The following is a 19,759-nucleotide window of genomic DNA, read 5'->3' as shown; positions in this document are numbered from 1 at the left end:
CTCGGGGAAAGACAAGAGACAGCCCCCTCCTCATGCCCGGAGCTCGGCGAAAGACAAGAGACAGTCTTCCTCACGCCCGGAGCTCGGCACTGCAAGGGACTGCGCTAGAGAAGACCCGGCACCTACTGTGGTTTATGTAGAAGACTCTTCCGTCCGTGTGGGTCCGCTCCTCCCATCCTGGCTGTAATGGAACATCATTGCAATTATTTCAGTGCCAGGTCTTTAGTGTACAAGATTGTTTTAAAAAACAAAGCCAAAACTAAAAAACCCTAAGCGCTGGCTGTGTGCTTAATTCGAACACATTGTTTTTAGCAGAGGGCATCACAGTTTTAACAACGTTTGTTAGAATCGTTAGAGGACTCCTGTATTCTGAGTTAGTCAGGTGAGCTCAGCAGCAGAACTTACAGGCAAAGGTCCCAGGTCACTGGACGAGTCGGCTGATGTCTTCGCTTTCGGAGGAGCAGGGGTTTTCAGTCTTGGATCGTCCTTTATTTGGTTCAGTCATAAACAAAACAACACACACGTTTTAAAATAACGATAGTCACCGTGCTGCAGCGGTTTTGTTCACATTGATGGATATTTAAAATACTCTTAGAGTTGGAGAGACAGCCCTGTGGTAAAGCCTTTGCCATGAGAGAGCGAGGCCTGGAGTGTGGGGTCTGAGGGCCCACGCACGCACCGTGACCCACTGTAATTCTGGCCTTGGATGGTGGAGAGGGGGTCCCCACAGCAAGCTGGCTAGGCGGACGAGCTGCAAACGAGCTGTGGGCTAGAGTGACAGGGCCTGCCTCCCTGAGTTACTAGAAAAGCAATGGAGGATGATTTCTGGCATCAAGCTCAGGCCTCCACATGGACGGACACACACACACACACACACACACACACACACACACACACGAGCAGCATGCACACTTATGAACACACATACGCACGCAAAGCATGAACTCGCACAGCAGCATGAACACATACATGCAGGCAGTGTACACAGGCAGCACACACACAAGTGCACACACACACACACACACACACGTGAAAATGGAGAAATAAATGAAATACTCTTTCATATTTCATTCATACTTTGTGAGACAGGAGCTCTGACAGCCCAGACCGGCACTGGAGCCCAGACCCTCCTAACAGCCTCAAATGCTGGGGTTCTAGCCATGTGCCCAGAACCTTACTGTACTTGAATTCCTTCACTAGTGACCTATTTCTCCGGGAAGATACTGCTGAGTGGCCATCCTACTGAGGGGACGAGGTCACTTCCCAGTGGGATCAGCGCTGAGGATTATGTCACCCCTCTGTGAACCCACTGAGAACATTTTAGCCAGTCTGTTGGAACCTGAACTGTTTCAAGTTTTTTTTTGCACAGAAAAAAAAAAAAAACTGTGGTGTAAGATGGCAGCATTAAACTGGCCTACATCTGGGCAGGCGAGATGGCTCGGCGGGCTGAGGTGCCTGATGCCAGGCCTGACACCCTGAGTGTAATACCTGGGACCCAGATGGTAAAGGAGAGAACAGACTCCTACAAGTTACCCTCTGACCTCCACACACATGCTGTGGCACACACGCATGTACACATACAGGATAAATGCGTGCATGCATGTAATCAAACACACAAATGAATAAATAGAACCATATGTTGTAGCATCTGTTTGAGTATCTACCCATCTGTCTGTCTGTCTATCTATCTATCTAGACAGGATGGTAGTCTAAAGGTTACCAAAATCAATTCAAATCTTAAAAAGGAAACAAAATTCAATTTATTCACATTAATTAATGTATAATTACTTTAATATTAGTCAAGTTAGTAAGCTATTTTAGATTTGTTTAAGCAGTTATTAGTCTCAAGTGTTAGAAATTTTGATAGCACTTTTGTTGGTGATGAGCTAGACATCAAACAACTAAGATGTAAACTAAAAATATCGGGACTCAGCTGCTCCTTCAGAGGGCCAGGGTATGGGCTGAGCACCCATGCAGCGGCCCACAACCGTCCGTGACTCTAATCCCAGAGGACCTGACGCCCTCATACACATACAATAATGCAAACAAATTCTAACAGCAACAGCAAAAGATCTGTCTGGTAGTATTAATAAATGAGATAGAAACTTGCAAGTGCTTTGAAATTAGAAAGTCTCATATAAAGGTAGAAAATTATTACTAAAAAACTTTTTAAGCTTTTATAAGCAGTGAGCCAAAAATTGGAAACAGGAAATACATTTGAACACCTTCATAAAATCTAATCTCAAAAAAGAGCATAAACATACTTTGCATACAAACGCTATTATTTTATTAAGACTTTATTATTATTAAGCTGGGGGTGTGGCTCAGCTGGAAAGTGCTTGCATTTCCAGGGTTGGAGTGATGCTCAGTAGTTAAGAGCAGTGGCTGTTCTTCCAGAGGACCTGAGTTCAGTCCCCAGCACCCACATTACTGCTCACAACTGTCTGCAATCCAGCTCTAAGCGATCTGACTCCCTCATACAGACATACACAAAGGCAAAACACCAAAGTACATAAAACAAAAAATAAAATAAAAAAAATAAAATAAAAACAAGCGCTGGCTTTCATTCCTAGCACCACAGGAATGGGGCCTCATGTGTGGAACCTCACAGGTGGAGGCAGGAAAATCAGAGTTCAAGCTCATCTTCAGTTATACAGCAAGTTCTAGGACAACCTAGGCTACATAAGACTTCACCTCAGATAACAAAAACCAAAAACCAAAAACCCAACCCCAGAACGAAGACTTCGACATGTAATGCACTTCCTATGTGGAAAGGCAGGTTGCACTCACACACGTGACTAGATACAGAAGCGATTGCTGCTATCAATTTAAAGTGAGGAGCGTGGAAGTTACCCAGCTGGTGGTCTTGGTGTTGTGGTCAATAAAGAAAGGCCTCCCGTTTGGTGCATGCCGGACTTCCCAACCTTTGGGAAGGAATGCTTGCTGAGTGCCAGATGGCGGGCTGGCCTGGTGAGCGGGGTCACTGGTGGGGAGCTGTGGCTGAGGGCCTGCGGAACTCTGGCTTGATGGCTGCTGACTGCTCTCCACTGGGGCCTGGCGTATTAATTAAGTCATACTGTAAAACTATCGAGCACTCACAAATAAATAGTGTAATTAAAACAGCTAGCTTAACCTGTAAAGAGAAGGCACACTTGTAAACCAGTCCTAAACATTTGAGGCTAATTCTTATTTTTACTATGAGAAGGTGTGTGTATGAGTTCATGAATATGAGCACAGGGGCCTGTGGAGAGGTCAGAGGTGTTGGATTCCCTCGAGCGGAGTTACAGATGAGTGCGAGGCCCTGATGTGGGTGCTGGAACTGAACCTGAGTCCTCTGGAAGAGCAGCAGGTGCTCTTAAATCACTGAGCCATCTCTCCAGGCCCAAATCACCAACATTTTAATCTTTTTTCCCCCCTGATTTTTTAAGCAAAGTTTTATATCAAACTTTGTTTCTATAATAATTTAGTAAACTCACTCCAATTTCCTCAGCTAATGGACACATGGTAAGATGACTGTTAACTGCCGTGCAGCCGACGGTAAAGGATACCGTGTCTAGAGCAGAAAGCTAGCTTTGGCCCTCAAGAGTCACAATGGAAACAGCCTCAGGGCTTGTCAGGCAGCTGAGTGGGCAAAGGTACTTGCTGCTAAGCCTGAGGATCTGAGTTTGATTCCCCAGAACCCAAATGGCAGAAAGGGAGGACAGACTCCTTTAAGTTTTCTAAACACACACACCACACCCACACCCACACACACACACAGAGCAGTACCCACTGCAATAAATAAATAAATAAACGTAAAAAAATCTCTATGATAAGAAATGGTGATAAGATAGAATAAACATGCTATCAGTCCAATACAAGGAAGACCTAGCAATTATAAACGTCTTTAAAATTTTTTTTTAATTTATTTTCTTTTATCTGTACGGGTGTTTTGCTTCCATGTATGGCTATGTACCAAATGCATGCAGTGCCCATGAGGGCTGAAAGAGGGCATGTGTGTCCTCTAGAACTAGCTCATGGATGGTTGTGAGCCCTCATGTGGGTGCTGGGTACTGAACCTGGGTCCTCTGCGAGAGAAGCCAGTGCTCTAAACCACTGAGCCATCATTATAAAATTTCTTCAGCCCCATAATTATACAATTCCTTCAGATACCAATCACCAGGACCAACTTTTAGCCAAATATCTAACAAGGGCACCGGGAGATGCCTCAGTGGATAAAGTGTTTGCCATTAGTGTGAAGACCAGAGCTGAGATCCACAGCATGCATAAAACGCAGGCAGCCCGGTGGCCAGCTATGATCCCATCGTCTGAGAGAGACCAGATCCCAGACCTCCAATTTCAGCAAAATACCCTGACTCAATAAAAGACATGGAGAGCAACTGAGGAACACAGAGTCAACTCCAAGCCTCCACACGAACATGCTCTCTCATGAGCACGCACACCCAAACACACAGGCACACACACATACACGAACACACGTGCGCACCAACACACAGACACATGCACACCAGAACAAAACAACACACTCACTGAGTGTACAGTCATCCAAAGGACCAGACTGTTACCATTCGATCTGCTTCATGTAATAACAAGGGGTGGTTTGTCTGGACGCTCACCACAGGAGACAGATCAAGCAGAGGACACTGCAAGTGTGAGGCCTGAGCTCGGCGGAAAGGCTGAGAGAAGAGTACCTGCATGGTGGGCTTGGCCCATGTGGTGGTTCTAGAGTTGTGGTCTACGTAGTACGAACGTCCTCTCTCATCCTGCTTCTCTTCCCAACCTGGTGGCAACCCAGATGAAGTAGGCAGAAGCTAATAAATACAACAAAACGACTCCGGGTTAACCTGGGAGAAGACCTGACCGGGGCCCTGGCCTGAAGTAACCCCTATTTTATTCTGAACTAAAACCACTCATCAGAAGAGAAAACGAGCAGAAGACACATTTTAAATTTAGAACAGTGAACCTCATCGTAAATCATATTAAGAAAAATAGATAAATAGCAATTCACTTGGGAGGAAAGAAAACAGATGCTGAACATGATTAAACATGTCAACACTAGCAGCCATATATTTAGGGCTACACACACACACACACACACACACACACACACACACACACACACGTATGTAAGCTGATGAAATTATTATTAACACTAGCCCACTTTGCTGATGGTAAGTTGAGGCTTTGGAAAGGAAGCAACTTCTGTGCCACTGCTTCTAAGAAAAAGATCTGAGGTCTAAATCAAGGCACACTAACCTCAGAAACCACATAGGTGCTGGAGGGCAGAGGCAGGTGGATCTCTGTGAGTCTGAGGCCGCCTGATCTACCAAGTGAGTTCCAGGCCAGCCAGGGGCTACAGAGTGAGATCTTGCCTCTACTTATACCTGCTCTGGGCTAACAGAGGAGCTAGACAAGACAGGATGTGGACGACAAGACAGGATGTGGACCGCAAGACAGGATATCAGGGTAGCCCCTCCATGGCCTCTATGATTGGCTGTCATGTTGATGAGACCAGTGGGCTTCAAAGTCAGGTGGCCCCTCATGCTCAGCACAGGAAGAGAAGGAATCCTTTTCAGTATGAAACCATCTTTCTTATCTGTGACAGATAAGCCACCCTCTTTAGCTGCTGATCCTGGACCTCAGCATCCCCATGCTGTAATCCCATGAAAGCATAACCCTCACTTCTCAAAACCGATATAAAGGCTGACCTTCAAAGATGCAGAGATTGGTGGGAAGGGGGAGGTACTTTCAGAAGGAGATATAGGATGTGCATACAGATAAGCGAGAAAAAGCATTATTCAGGCTCGGGGAAGAAGGCAGACAGGGGGCAGGCCAGCAGGTGGCAGGCCAGGGGAAGGGCGGACTGAAGAGGCAGGAGCCTCAGAGGTTAATTCTATTTGAAAAAACAAGCGGGACTAGGTACAGCTCAGCTGGCGGAGCGCTCTCCTAGTGTTCTGGAAGCTCTTAACTTTGATTTCCAGAACTACACAAATCAAGCATGGTGGCAAACGCTTGTAATTCTACCACTTGGGTGATGGAGGCAGGAGGATCAGGCAGGAGGAAGGCCCAGGGTACATAGGATCCACTCACAGTCAAAGCAAAGTGACTACACAAGGCAGTGAGACCTTGGCAGAAGGAGAGGGGAGTCAGGAAGAAGCCAGGAGAATCACTATGGAGATGGCAATATCCGCTGCCTGGTAGACCAAGACCAACGGGGAGGGAGGTGCCAGGAGGTGAAGAGCCAACCTGGCCGTGGGCACACACTGGACTGAGCGACGGATGTCCCTGACTAGACAGCTCACGCAAAGGGCAGATCTCACAGCTGGGTGCGTGTCAGTGCACAGCTGGACACTGTGTATCGAGTGTAGGGTAGCTGTGGCCCGAACCCTCCCAGCAGCACAGAGATACATGTTGGAGGTTGGTCTGATGCATGTTACTGGCCCCGAAGCTCTTGCCTCTGCTCAGAAGAGCACATTCTCACATAAACCTATCCTTGTTGTGTAAACCTGCCTAAGTCATTACACCTGACTGGTTGATTAGACAGCCTATACCTGGGCAGGGCAGAATGGGGGAGGCGTGGCTGAGGTTCCCAGGCTTTTGGGTTCAAGAGAATCACGGGAAACAGATGGACAGGAAGAGAGGAGGAAGGAGGATGTCACGATGGGTTAGCATGGAAAAGAAACCACGTGGGCCAAAAGAAAGGATTCCAATCATGGCGTGAAAAGGCCCAGATAAAAAATACAAGCAAGTGCCATGGAATTATGTATGGAAGGTAGACCAGATGAAGAGGATTAAGGTGGATGGCATTGGGTGGGGGCTGGGAGATGGATGGTGAGGTTATTGAGACAGTGTAGGTGAAATACCTGCCAGGCCCAAGGCAAACAAGGCAATTATAAATCTAACAGGTGTCTGTGTCTCATTATTTGTGACAGCAGGTTAGATAATACTGCCGTGATAATCTTGGGACTAATAATAAACATTATATAGCCCATCACACTGATTTTTTTTTTTTTAATTTACAACAGCAGACACAGCTGAGAAGCCATATCCCACCTGCCGCCAGCAGCCCAGAGCCTGCTCTACTCCAGACAGTTCTCTGAGGCTTGCCTTCCAAGGCCGTGCCACGTGTCTCCTCAGTCTCCAACTGGGCCACTCAGTATTGTGACACGCAACAATTAAAAAAATGGCTGAGTCTGGAAACTTTCATTCTTGGCTGAGGGGAGAGGGGAAAACTCACCACAGGAAGTGCAGGCTGTTCCTCGAAGATACAGGCTTGCAAGCTGCCTCCTCTGCTGGAATGATTCTTCAGGGAGGAAACAAGCAGCATTTTTAGGCCTTCCCTCAGAGTCCAGGCAAGGTGGCAAGAATGAGGGCCACAGAGCAGAAGAAAGCATGCCGGGAAGGGTGTGGGAAGGCCCACACGGGGGTGCCTTTGCTCTCCTCCCTCCACCCCCCAAAAAGAGGCAGTTCCTTGTACTTTCTGGTTCCTCTGCTGACAACTGGGCCTGGATATTCCCCGTACACACCCACTCTCGACTCACTCCTCCATCCTCGTCAGTCTCTCCTAGTGAGCGCTAAAATACCTTCACCTTTCCTGATAGTTCAGGTATGGCTCGTCTTGCTCGACCCAAATAAAAAAATGTCACCATTTGTCACTGTAATTACGGCAAGCGGTGACACGGGCTTCCTGCTTCAAGCCTTATTTCCGTATGTCCAGACTGCCTGCTGCAGCCAGAGGGCTAGGTTCTCCGTTCTCCGGCTGACGCCGTCAGCGAATTTCAGCTACCACTTGGATGTACGGCACCAAACACAGTGCTTCCGCCCCTGGTCCTGCCCCTTCCTCATCTCCAGTCACTTCCCGCCTCACAGCCCGGCACTGGGCATTCCACTCCAATGACCTATTTCCTGGAAATACCTTATTTTTGTTACTAAATGACATCAAAACTTATGAACACACACACATGAAGTCAGAATATCCCAAATTTTTGTTTATGGTACCACTTGGTGAAACAATCTAAGTTCATCACAACAGGAAAATGGTGCTTTTAAGACATGCTGTACATGGGCCATGCCAGAACCTGAAGCCTGTTTTTGGTGATTTGAAAAGAAGTACATTGATATTCATGGAAACAGTCCAATTAGCATCACCAGAAGGCAGGAACCGAATGATCTCAAGGGAATGAGGATGTGGCTCAGACGTAAGACACATGCTTTGCATACATAAGGCTGAGTTTGAGCCACCCCAAACCAACGAACACAAAACAGTAGCTCGCGCATGCGCGCACAAACACACACACACACACACACACACACACACACACACACACACACACACGCATACACATACACACACGCATACACACACCATTTAAAACTGCATATAGGGGTTGGAGAGATAACTCAGCAGTTAAGAGTGCTTGCTGCTCTCCAGAGAACCAGGTTTTGGAACTCAGCACCCATCAGATGATGGCTCATAATTACCTGTACCTCCAGCTTTAAGGGACCTTTCTTCTGGCCTCCACAGGTAACTACACTCATGTGCACAAACCCATATACAGATACATATACACCATTAAAAAGAAATCTTCTATAAAAAATTCCAAGCGTATTTAAGTATATGTGTATACATGTATGTTTACGAATGTATATATAATGCTTAGGACACATATCCCCAAGCCATTAATAGTCACTGGAGGCTATTATTTGGAGGTAAGAAGGAAGAACCATTTATTATTTTGTAGACCTCAACACCGCCTCAGGTTTAAACACAGTCATGCAGCTGTTTAAAAATATTCTTAACATGTGGTGCCTAGGCACAACAAGAGCATGCCACCACACCTGGCTTTTATTTTACACAGGTTTTGGCATCATACTTGGGGCCTCATATTTGCATGGCAAACACTTTTCTGAGTCATCTCCCTAAGCCAAATCTGTAAATCTGATGAACCCTCTCCCCAGACCCCTGACATGTGAGTTACCTAAGTGAACGGTCAACAGAACAGGAGGGTGGAGGAAAGGAAAGGAGGCAGGTGGGCAGTGAGCTCATGGACACTCATATAGGTAGGAACATACAACTGTGTGGTAAAGCTTCTTGAAGAAGGGGCTGGGAGTGTGCAAACACTGCCCACGGAGCTCCAACACTGAATGCTAGTTCTTCTAAGTGGTGTGAACGTGGCTGTGGACAAGTAGGAATGGCTGGATTCCAATGACACCTTATTTATGGCAACAGGCAGCTGCAGATTTGGCCCGCAGGGCACAGCGATGACCCTGCACTAGAATGGAAGTCCTGTGAGATCAAGGTGTTCTGTTCGCTTTCTGACGGATGGACTCCCAGTGAGTGACTGGTTATGGTGCCCTGTGCCTGGCCAGCCCATAGAGAGCAGTCTCTGACTGAATAAGGCAGAGAACAACCAGAGTATCCACAGAGAGCCAACCCTGCTTTCTACTGAATCTGCCTCAATGATTCGGATTAGAGAAAGCTAGCCAGAGTTTCTCACAGGGATGGTGCATGCTGGGATGCTTGCTTCTGGACTCTGCAGACGGCCAGCAAAACTGTCACCTCTCTCCTCATTTAATCCACGTGCCTCTTATCTACACTTGTGTCCTGGTGACATCTGTGATCTATGTTAAAACTCACAGAGCGAATGGCGATGAGTCAAGCAGTTAAATGCGCTTTCTGCTCTTCTAGAGGACCTGTGTTCAGTTCCCAGCACCCACATGGTGGTTCATGAACTGTCTGTAACTCCCGTTCCAGGGGATCTGACACTTACTTCTGGCCTCTGAGGACACCAAGGATATATGTGGTATATATACATGCAATGAAAACACTCATACATACAGACATACAAACACAATCTTAAAAAACAAAACAAAACAAAAAAAAAAACCAAACCAAAAGAGAACAGAACAAAAGAACCAACTTATCTAATCGAGACAAGTAGCCTCCAGCACCTAGGAACTGGCCTGGTACACACAGGTAGGAGCATGGCAAATACAAGTTGCCTTCTAAATTGTGTCTGAACACAGGCCAAACAACACTCGCTAAGCTGCAAAATAACAAACAGCAGTCATGCCCTGGCAAGTAAGTGTCTGCTCTCCTGCTACTCTTCCACTTACTGTCCCTCAGCTGGGATCTGAGGCGCCCAAGCCCGCAATTCTCCCCACTTCCCCACAGTATCCAGAGCTAACTCCTGTCACTCCTAACGCTCCTTTAAAATCACCCAAGGAGTCTAAGCCCATTGTCTTCCCTGACACCTCACGGAACACACGGAGTGACATGAGTAAAAACCCGGTTTCTGGTTTCAGTGTTTCAGGTGGGTTTGCTCAGCGGGGGATGACTAAGGGACCCTGAGGTTACAGCCACCATTCGGATTACCTATGCTCTGCTCCATACTGTTACTGGGGTAGTAGAAAGTTTGGGCGTCTTCAAAAACTCAGTTTTGTTATGGGAACACGTTTTTGCTTTAATCCTAGGTGTGGGATGTGGGGCTGATTCAGATTGTCCACAGCAGCAGACTCTTTGTCTCATGAGGGCTCTGAGAAGGGGCCCTTTGCTTCTGAGGATTTTGGAGAGGGAACAAATGACAGACCCCAAAGAGAGAAAGAGGGCTCTGAGAAAGAAGGCTGCTGGCCCTCCGCCCTACTGTTCCTGGTTGCTATTGATGCAGTCTGACGAGAAGTTAGAGATATCCTAAACGAAGACTGGACTTGCCCCAAGGAACCCAGCGACCCCTAACCAGCAGGAAGCAGTCTAAAGAGAACTACACCCCCTCTCCTCACTAACCTTTCTCTCCTACCTGGTGTCGGGTTGTTGGAAGGGGTTGGGGTAAAGGGAGACAGAGGAAGAAGGAACTAAAATAAAATAGATGTAAAAAGTGTGGCTACACAACCACACTGTAAAGCCCCAACGTGTCATCACTGCATGCTATTTAAGACAAAGGTTTACAAAAGACACAGCTGCTGAATCATATTTATGACAGGAAATCACAAAGCCATCTTACCGAGCTGGTGACTGGCTGGCCGGTGGCGGGATTTCCAAACACAGCAAGTCTGGCATCTAACTCTTCTGCAAGGCGAGCCTGTCCATCCACTTGACTTGACGGAGGCGACTGGACAGCCTGACCGCTATACACTGCATTATCCTCTTCTCGTATAACTTCCCAATTCTAGAAAGCACGGAATCCACGGTCATCCGCTGCTTAAAATGTGCTGGAGACGGGAACAAGGGAAGGGGCCATACCTCAGGGGACTCCCGGTTGTCAGGGCTGTCCACCTCCTCCGATATCTGCCGCCTGGTGGTAAACGCTCGCTGTGCCTGCAGCTGGATATCACCGTTCTCAGCATCTGTGAGGTCATCCCTAGGGCAGAAGTGTAAGAAGGTGTCACTCCTGCCTCGTCACAGTGAGCATCATAATCAAACAGCCTGCAGTTAGTGAATACTTAGACTGAATTTTCTAGTTTTGCTCAAAGGCAAAGGTCAGCATTTCACCATGCTGACCATACTGTCAACACATCGGGAGCTGCTCGGGGGAGGGGCTGGGACAGCGGAAGAGAAAGTGCCTTGGAAGTAGAAAGTCTCATGCAGATGTGTAACCAGCAGCTGATATTTAGTTCATCACCGTGCCTAGGACACTGTCCTAGTGTGCTTCTTGCTGCGATAAAGCAATGACTGAAGCAACCCGGGGAGTCAAGAGTTCCTTTTGTTTTACAGCTTCCAGTCATCATGACGGGAAGTCGGGGCGAGAATCTGGAGGCAAGAGCTGCAGCAGCGAGCACGGAAGGGTGCTGCCGCCTGGCTTGCTTCCCAACGGCTCCTTAGCCTGCTTTCTCGTACAACCCAGCACCACCCACCCACGGACGGCACAGCCCACAGTGAGTTGGGCTCTCCCACATCAGTCATCATTCCAGACAACGCCCCTCAGACACGGCCACAGGCACATCTGATGGAGACAATTTCTCAGCTGAGGTTTCCTCTTCCCACCTGACTCTAGCATGTGTCAAGCTGAGAAAACTAACCAGCACAGATCATGTCTGGCATATTATTTACTATTGTTTTACCATGTTAGCACAAGATTAAAATCCAAGGCAGTTCTACAGTCAAATAACACCTATGAAACAATTAACTGGTAGAATCGGTCTTTTTTTTGGGGGGGGGGTGAGGGGGACGACAGGGTTTCTCTGTGTAGCTTTGGCTGTCTTGTCAATTCTGAGTGGCCCAGAAGTTCAGCATCTTCTTTTGCTTTTACAAATATTCAATCCATTACCAACCATGGCCATCATAACGGTCCACAGAGCACAAGGACTGTCCCTCTGCCCAAAGCCACCACCTCCCTAATCCGCGAAGCTACAGGAAGATCCTTAATTTCTCTGTCATAGCTGGTAAAAATATCAACTGTGACTGTTTTAATAAATGTTTAGAAACCTTTTCCAACTGCACACCGGCACCTGACATGGACACACTCTGCGTGGCAGGCAGGCAGGTCTGTCTGTCTGTCTAAGACAGCAGGGTGGCTTTACAGCATCTCCCACTGTGCAGTTGGTGTGTGGCCACGCAGATCCTGATGCCTCTGTGCTAGAGAGGGTGACCACTGGTCTACTTCAGGAGGACCTGAGAAGAAACAGGACCAACCTTCTTGGAAAATAGCAGATGTACAGTTTTGGGAGGCTAACGTAAGAAAACTGTAAGTATGTGTCAGATACCCAAAGACAAAAAACAGCATGTGAGGTTACATGAGAAGGAAGATAAAGATATCTGATCCTGAAAGTGAGAAGAGCCTGGAAATCTATGCACAATGTTTGGTGGTTTTCTCGTTTGTTTTTGTGCTTGGGATTGAACCAAGGAACTTGAACTTGCTAGGCAAGCATTTTCCTAGTGAGCTAAACCTCTAACCCCAAATGAGATCACTGCAGTTTTATACTAAAGAAAGTCACCAAGAAGATAGGAGCATGAATATATCCAAGGTTATTCCGCCCTTCTCTATGCATGTGGGAAGATCTGTGTCTACTGTTCAAACTGGAGAAGAGTTTCAATAAAGGACCCTTATTAGTGGTTCCTCCGTAATTTAAAAATAGTTTATATTTTTAAAATGAAGTATTGGGGTTGCAGTTCAGCGGCAAAGTGCTTGCTGAACATGAACAAAACACTAGGGCCAAACTTTAGCAGCACAAAAACACTGCAGAAGATTTAAAAATCTTTTTACATTTTAACAGCCCACCACGAACATTTCTGTAATGTGTGCATGTACTTGGTACACAGACATGCACGCGGCTGAACACTCATACACGTAAAAAATGTAAGCTGAGGCTGGTCTCAACCTTCCTATAGTTAACAATGAGCTTGAGGGCTGGCGAGATGGCTCAGCAGTTAAGAGCACTGACTGCTCTTCCAGAGGACCTGGGTTCTATTCCCACCACCCACACGGCAGCTCACAACCGTCTGTAACTCCTGTTCTAGGGAATCTGACATGCTTACAGAGACATATATGCAGTCAGAACACCAATGTACATAACACTGAAAAAAAAAAAAAGGTCAGAGGGATGACCCTGCGCCTCTGACCTACCTGCCTCCACCCTTCAGCACTGGGGCACTGGGTGCGCGCCACCCCGCTCCATTTCTGTGGCACTGGGGACAGAACTCAGGGCCTCCTGTAGGGCGGGCAAGAACTCCACCAACTGAGCCACAGCTGCACCTTAAGCAATTTTAAAGGTTTTGTTTCTCATTACATTTAATTGACTTTTGCTTGTCTGTTTATTGTGTGCGTGTGTGTAGGTATGAGCACAGTATACGTGTGGTGGTCAGGGGACAGCTTTTGGGATTCTGTTCTCTCTTTCCCCTATGTGGGCCCTGGGGTCACACTTGGGTAGTCAGGCTGGGTGGTAAGTGCTCGTTCACACACTAAGCCATCTTGCTGGCACCCAAATAATCATTAAAAAAAAAAAAAATCTTAGCTAAGACAGTTCTTCAGTGGTGGTTATCTAACAGTTTAGGGCTCCCTACGCCACCAAGAGCCTACTCGAGCCGGTGGCATCAGCATGCTAAGTAGCAGCAAAATATAACCAGATTGGCACATACTCAGGGCTTGGTCTTTTCCACTGTGTCCTTCTAGAGTCATGGTTTACATAGTAGGTCCTTCCAAGGACATCCTGCCTCTCTTCCCATCCTGGAGGCAGGGGAGAGGGTTCTGGTGGATGCTGCAAATGGGTAGCAGCATCTGGTTGGTCCAAAACCACCCAGCCAGGCTGAAAGACAGAATGCAAGCAATTAACTTGACACTTGACTTAAAAAAAAATTACATATTACAAATAAAGAAAATTTAAAAATTTTCACGTTTTATTCTAGATACTGTGCATAAACAGAATTAGTACATTCTCAACTCAAAAGCCCAAAATGTGAGTATTCTGTAACCAAGGCTTTCCTGCAAAATGATGAGCATTTAAATTTTGCTTGAGAATGCTTTAGACTTTTTCAAAAAAGCTTAAATACCAACAAATCATCCAAACAAAGGACAAAACACCAAATCAAATCCTTGCAAAAAACCAACCAATGACAGAAATCAAACCCTAAACCCTTTGAACAACTGAACAAAGATGTGAGGTTGGAAGGTGCTGAGGACTGAAACCACCTGACGCTGGTCACTCCCTAAGGCACAAGAAGCTGAAGAAGGCAGTGGAGGGGCCTTGCTGAGCATCATCTCTCCCACAGGGAAATCGCCTTGCTCATGGTGGAAAGAGCGTCTGAATTTGATTCCCAGAACCCTTATCAGGCAGCTAACAACTGCCCATAACTCCAGTTCCAGGGGATCTGACACCTCTGGGATCCACAGGTCCATGCAGTTAAGCACTTAAACCCACATACTCACACACACAAAAGTTTTGTTTTGTTTTCTTAAAACTCCTAATGGGGGCTGGCTGACTGAGTATAGCTCAGTTCATATAGTGTATGCCTAGCATGCATGAAGCCCTGTGTTCCATCCCCAACACCACATACGAATAAGACATAGCCAACAGCATTCTGAGAAGGAAGAGACGCATGGAATCTGTAAGAGACGACATTCTAGGCCGCAGCCATCAGCACTGAGGGGCACACACAGCTCAGAACAGGCAGGGAATCGCAGAAGGAACAAAACTCAGAGAACCTCAGAGTACGATAAACATTTTAAATCTGTGGGGAATTGGGAAGATTATTTAGAGAACGGGCACTTGTTGAAGAAAAAAATTTAATTTGGATCCCTAACTAGTAACTTATACCAGGATATACTACAGACTGAGCAATGTTCAAATGTTAAAAAAGCAAACCTGGCAAGTGCTAGAACAAATTTGGAGAAAGTGAAAGCAATATATTCCGAGAAGCTATTAAGTATGACAGCAAACCCGGAAAGCACAAAAGAGAATTATAAGTGTGACTTGGAAAACCGCAAACATGTAAGTGTCCAAGCCCTGTGAACCAAAGTAAAACAAGGCTGACTGGAAAGACCTTTGCCACTATGACAGGTACACACAATTTCATAGAGACTGGGCTTCTGTCCCCTTTGTTGGCAATGCATGTGCAGGTAGATGCAGGCCAGGAAGAGAGCAGCGCTCCATCCTTGGGGGTCAAGAAGAGATGTGGGAGGCAGGGGCTGAGGAAGAAGAGGGGATGAGGGGCAAGAAGAGGGAGACAGGAGAGTTACTTGGGCAGGGATTCTGCACAGGAAGCTAAAGTAAGTTCCTTCTCATGTATTCCTCTCCTTGTTCTTTTCACTTCTATGAGAGCTGAGGCCTCATTTTTTCCCTTTAGCTCAAATTCCACTCTCTTCCTCTTCCTTCACCTTTATTTTTTGTGTTTTCCTTTTCGGTATATGATCATAAAACACTGCCTTATAAAAGAAAATCTAATCTCGTGTATGCGGGGTCAAACTGCATCTCCTCAGGCCTTGGCCTCAGAAAGTGTGACGCGAGTTTTTGATAGAGCCTTCTGGAAGAGAGTTTAGCTCAAGATTTCCTTTTTCTGTCACTCACTCACTCACTCACTCACTCACTTTTATGCGTTTAGATGTTATGCCTGTGTGTATGCATGCAGGACCCACGACGGCAGAAGGCACTGTGTCCCCTGGAACTGGAGTCACAGATGGTTGCGAGCCACCACATGGGGGCTGGGAATTGAACCCGAGACCTCCAGAAAAGCAGCTAGTGCTTTTAACCACCTCGTCACATCTCTCTAGCCCTGAGATTTCTTCACTGAATGTGGCCAATGGCTGCTTTCCTTTCAGATTAATAAAACTTACCAATAAAAAAGAATTTATTAAGGGGAATATAAGAAAAAAGACACAAAGGAGGACTACAGAGAAAAAGGAAGCGGAGGAAGCGGCTGTTGAAAGAAGATGACGGGGAAGGAGGGAGGTAAAGGAAGACGGGTCTGTATCCAAAGTGAAAGGAGCCTTCTGTGAGTAAGAGACAAGAACCAGACAGGGTATTTAAGAAGGCACCGTTCCACTGCTGAAATGAGTATCAGAGACTGGAGAGATGGCCCAGTGGTTAGAGCTTACAGCATTCAAGTCAGGCAACTCACAAGTGCCTCTAAGACTTCAAGTCAGGCAACTCACAAGTACCTCTAAGACAGGCACCTACACAGTGCATGTAACTCCAGAGTACATGAACAAAAACTTTTAACAAGTTTTTTTTTTTTTAAAGGAAAATAAAACTATTTAGAACTAAGAAATTGTACCAAAGATTTTTCTTAATTTTGTAAGTGTGTGTGTGTGTGTGTGTGTGACTCCATGTGAGAGGGAGAGCACATGTGAGAGAGTGACAGTGTGTATGTGTGAGTGTTTGTGAGTTGGAGTGTGTGTGAGTGGCAGAGTGTGTGTATGTGTAAGGGTGCATGCACACACGCCATGCATATGGAGGTCAGAGGGCTTGTTTCTGGAGTTGGTTCTCTCCTTTTACCTCACTGTGTAGGGTCTTTCTTCTTATCTCTGCCACTGAGGTGCACACACTGAGCTAGCTGTCTTTTCCTGCCTTGCTAAGAAATGCTATCACGCGGGTTGTGAGGGCAGGACTCAAACTCGGGTCTCTGGCCCAAGAACATTTCTTTGAAAATGGTATTTCTCTCTTAAAGATCTGCTTTAATGCTGTCCATGCAACTTAACTTGGGGCTTTAAAAAAATGAAATGGTTTGAGAAAGTACAACTGTGTCTCACACGCTCCTGGAAAAGATAATGTTTTCAGTCTTCGGGTAGAATTCTTCCCTAAGAAACATGGATTATCTCTTTTCCTCATAAAATAATTTTCTACAAGTCACGGAATCCTAATTACTAGTCTCAAAGCCAATGTGCAAATACCTACAATTTAACGGAGTCAAAGGGGCCAGAAGGCAAGCACAAAATGCTTAGACAAACATTTTGCCCTATCTGGTGACATTCATACAGCGCACACCAAGACGCAAACAACACAAAAGGCTGCACAACCGCTGCTCACAGCCACACTGTACTCAGAGACGCAAGCTGCCCAGAGCAAGCCTCCGCCAAAACTATAATTGTTTTCTTCAAATAGCAGGATTTTAAATATTTAGTCACACACTAGATGTCAAAGGACCAGGCAAGACTTCTCTGGTCTCTGGCTGCCCAGAAGATAAATAAGCACAGTTGTGTGTCTGAATTCCTTGGCCTTTTCGTAAATAAACGACACGCTTACATCTCCTGAAATTATAAGGTGGACTCTGAAGGAATTCAAACATTGCGATGGGAGGCCGCAGCATGAAGCGAGGCCAGCCTACACCACAGAAGCGACCGGTGAATGAGGTGCCTGTGATCGAGGGCAGGCAGACCCTGGAGCAGGTTCCTGAGGAATGAAGTGCTGCTGAATGGCTAAGTCTCTGGGAGAGCCTTTTCTTTCCTCATAGCAGGCACTCTTCATTTCAAACAGAATTCCATGACACAAGATACCCTCTGAGCCACAAAGTCGCATACAGACATTCATACCCCCCCAAAATCTCTTGACAGCTTAAAAGCTGAGCCAGTGAGACGGCTCCAGGGGTAAAGGCACTTGCTGCCAAGCCTTATGACCACCCAAATTCAGTCCGAGACCTTCACAGTGGAAGGAGAGAATGAACTTCTACAAGTTGTCCTCTGACTTCTACCAGTATACCATGGAACATGAACAGGAACGCAAACACACACACACACACACACACACACACACACACACACTCAGAGGGAGGGAAAAATAACGAATGAATGAACAGGGGCTAAAGAGATGGCTCAGCAATTAAGAGCACTTCCTGCTCTTTCAGAGAATTTAGGTTCCATTCCCAGAACATACATGGCAGCTCACAATGGTCTATAACTTCAGTCCTGGGAGATCTAAATCAGCACCTCTGACCTCATGAACCCCAAAGCCTACACACATATGAACATACATTCAGGTTAAACACCTACATACAACAAACAACCAACCAAACAAATAATTAAAATATTTTAAAAAAAGAAGTGTACTTTTGAAAAGTCATTGTAAGGAAAAAAAAACAGAAACATCAGAAGAAAGGGTAATCAAGATGGTTGATAAGTATTTAAGAGCGGGTAGGTAACACACTTCAGTCCCCAAATCAGGGGTTACCTGCAGCTATGATTTAAGAAAGAAATAACCTTCCTTCTCTCTCAGACATTCCTCTACAAAGCAAAATCTCACTAAGGCATTAAATAAAAATGCCCAAAGCCTTGCTAATTCACTTCCTATTCTAGAACATTCTTTATCAGACCATCCAGGGACATGAGCTAGAGCCCAGACCTTAGGGAGGTCCCATGGCTTCATAGCTCCTATGGAGATCAGAGCAGAGCCTCAGCCTTAGGAGACAGCCTGTGAAGAGAGCACACACAACAGAGACCCTTCTAGAACAATTGGGTGAAGCACACTGTATGTGCTACCTGCTGCTGAACTCTGCGTCAGGGGACCCTGGGAAGGAGGTGGGCTTTGTCTTTTCAAACCTAGGGAAGAAACTCTAAAGGTGGCTGTGGGGAACAGAGCTTGCTCCTGGGGCTCAGCTGTCACTGACCCTGAGGCTCTCTTCCTCCATGTGCCCAGATGTGTAAAGCGCTGTCCAGGCACCGGGCTGGAGTTTTCTGTTAATCTTGTCATCAATGAAAAAAGAACCATGGACTTATATTTACTTCAAATGAACATGACAAGAAAGGCAACAAGAATTACACGTCCTAAGGCATTCTTTTATGATACATATTATGCTAATACATTATACATATTAAAACAGCATATGATAGTAATTTTAGTATAGTAAGATGCCTATAGATTTAACTCTACAAATACTAAATAATCTTATTCTACAGGAGACTAGGACATGGTTTTGAGAAACTAAACAGTCAATTGTATAATGATAATCAACACTTGCACTGATAAATACTGTATTTTCGATTGTCTAACCATTAGATCTAATAGCAGCCATTCTATAGAGACACCTTCAGAGGGAAGAACTGCTTGATGAACATTGGGTCAAGTCAACATCCTGGTGATTTTTATTGCATGCGTTAGTTTCTGTGGACATTATTTTTCTACCGAGGACGTAGAAAGACATCAGACAGGCCCTTTTCAGCTTAAGCAAGTATTTTGGAATCTCACCTCTAACTCCTCAACCTGATCTCCATTCTCCTCTTCCGAGCCATTGGTTTTAGGTAAATAAGTCATTTTTAATCTCAGATAACCTTTAACTCTTGACTTGTGACTGTGGAAAAAACAAAACAAAATTATTCACGAAACTTCAACACCAAGAAGA

General features: G+C 45.9%; 1 protein-coding gene across 5 annotated transcripts in view; it reads right to left on the bottom strand.

The window, feature by feature from the left end:
- Positions 1-19,759, bottom strand: part of Nedd4 (NEDD4 E3 ubiquitin protein ligase) — an 85,696-nt gene that overhangs the window by 15,062 nt on the left and 50,875 nt on the right. For 3 of the 5 annotated variants that reach the window (XM_055598375.1, XM_055598347.1, XM_055598350.1), the window contains 9 exons: positions 19,606-19,708; positions 14,072-14,238; positions 11,240-11,357; positions 11,001-11,165; positions 7,238-7,303; positions 4,692-4,811; positions 2,854-3,054; positions 406-486; positions 127-181 (listed from right to left, as the gene is read on the bottom strand). In XM_055598375.1, the coding sequence (XP_055454350.1) occupies positions 127-181; positions 406-486; positions 2,854-3,054; positions 4,692-4,811; positions 7,238-7,303; positions 11,001-11,165; positions 11,240-11,357; positions 14,072-14,238; positions 19,606-19,708 (1,076 nt within the window). The remainder of the gene's footprint in view (positions 1-126; positions 182-405; positions 487-2,853; positions 3,055-4,691; positions 4,812-7,237; positions 7,304-11,000; positions 11,166-11,239; positions 11,358-14,071; positions 14,239-19,605; positions 19,709-19,759) is intronic. The other 2 variants (XM_055598359.1, XM_055598366.1) reach the window with 2 other exon arrangements.

Source organism: Psammomys obesus, unplaced genomic scaffold, assembly GCF_907164565.1.
Source record: "Psammomys obesus unplaced genomic scaffold, mPsaObe1.curated_primary_1811, whole genome shotgun sequence".
Classification (NCBI taxonomy): Eukaryota; Metazoa; Chordata; class Mammalia; order Rodentia; family Muridae; genus Psammomys; species Psammomys obesus.
This window is presented reverse-complemented; position numbering and strand designations above follow the sequence as displayed.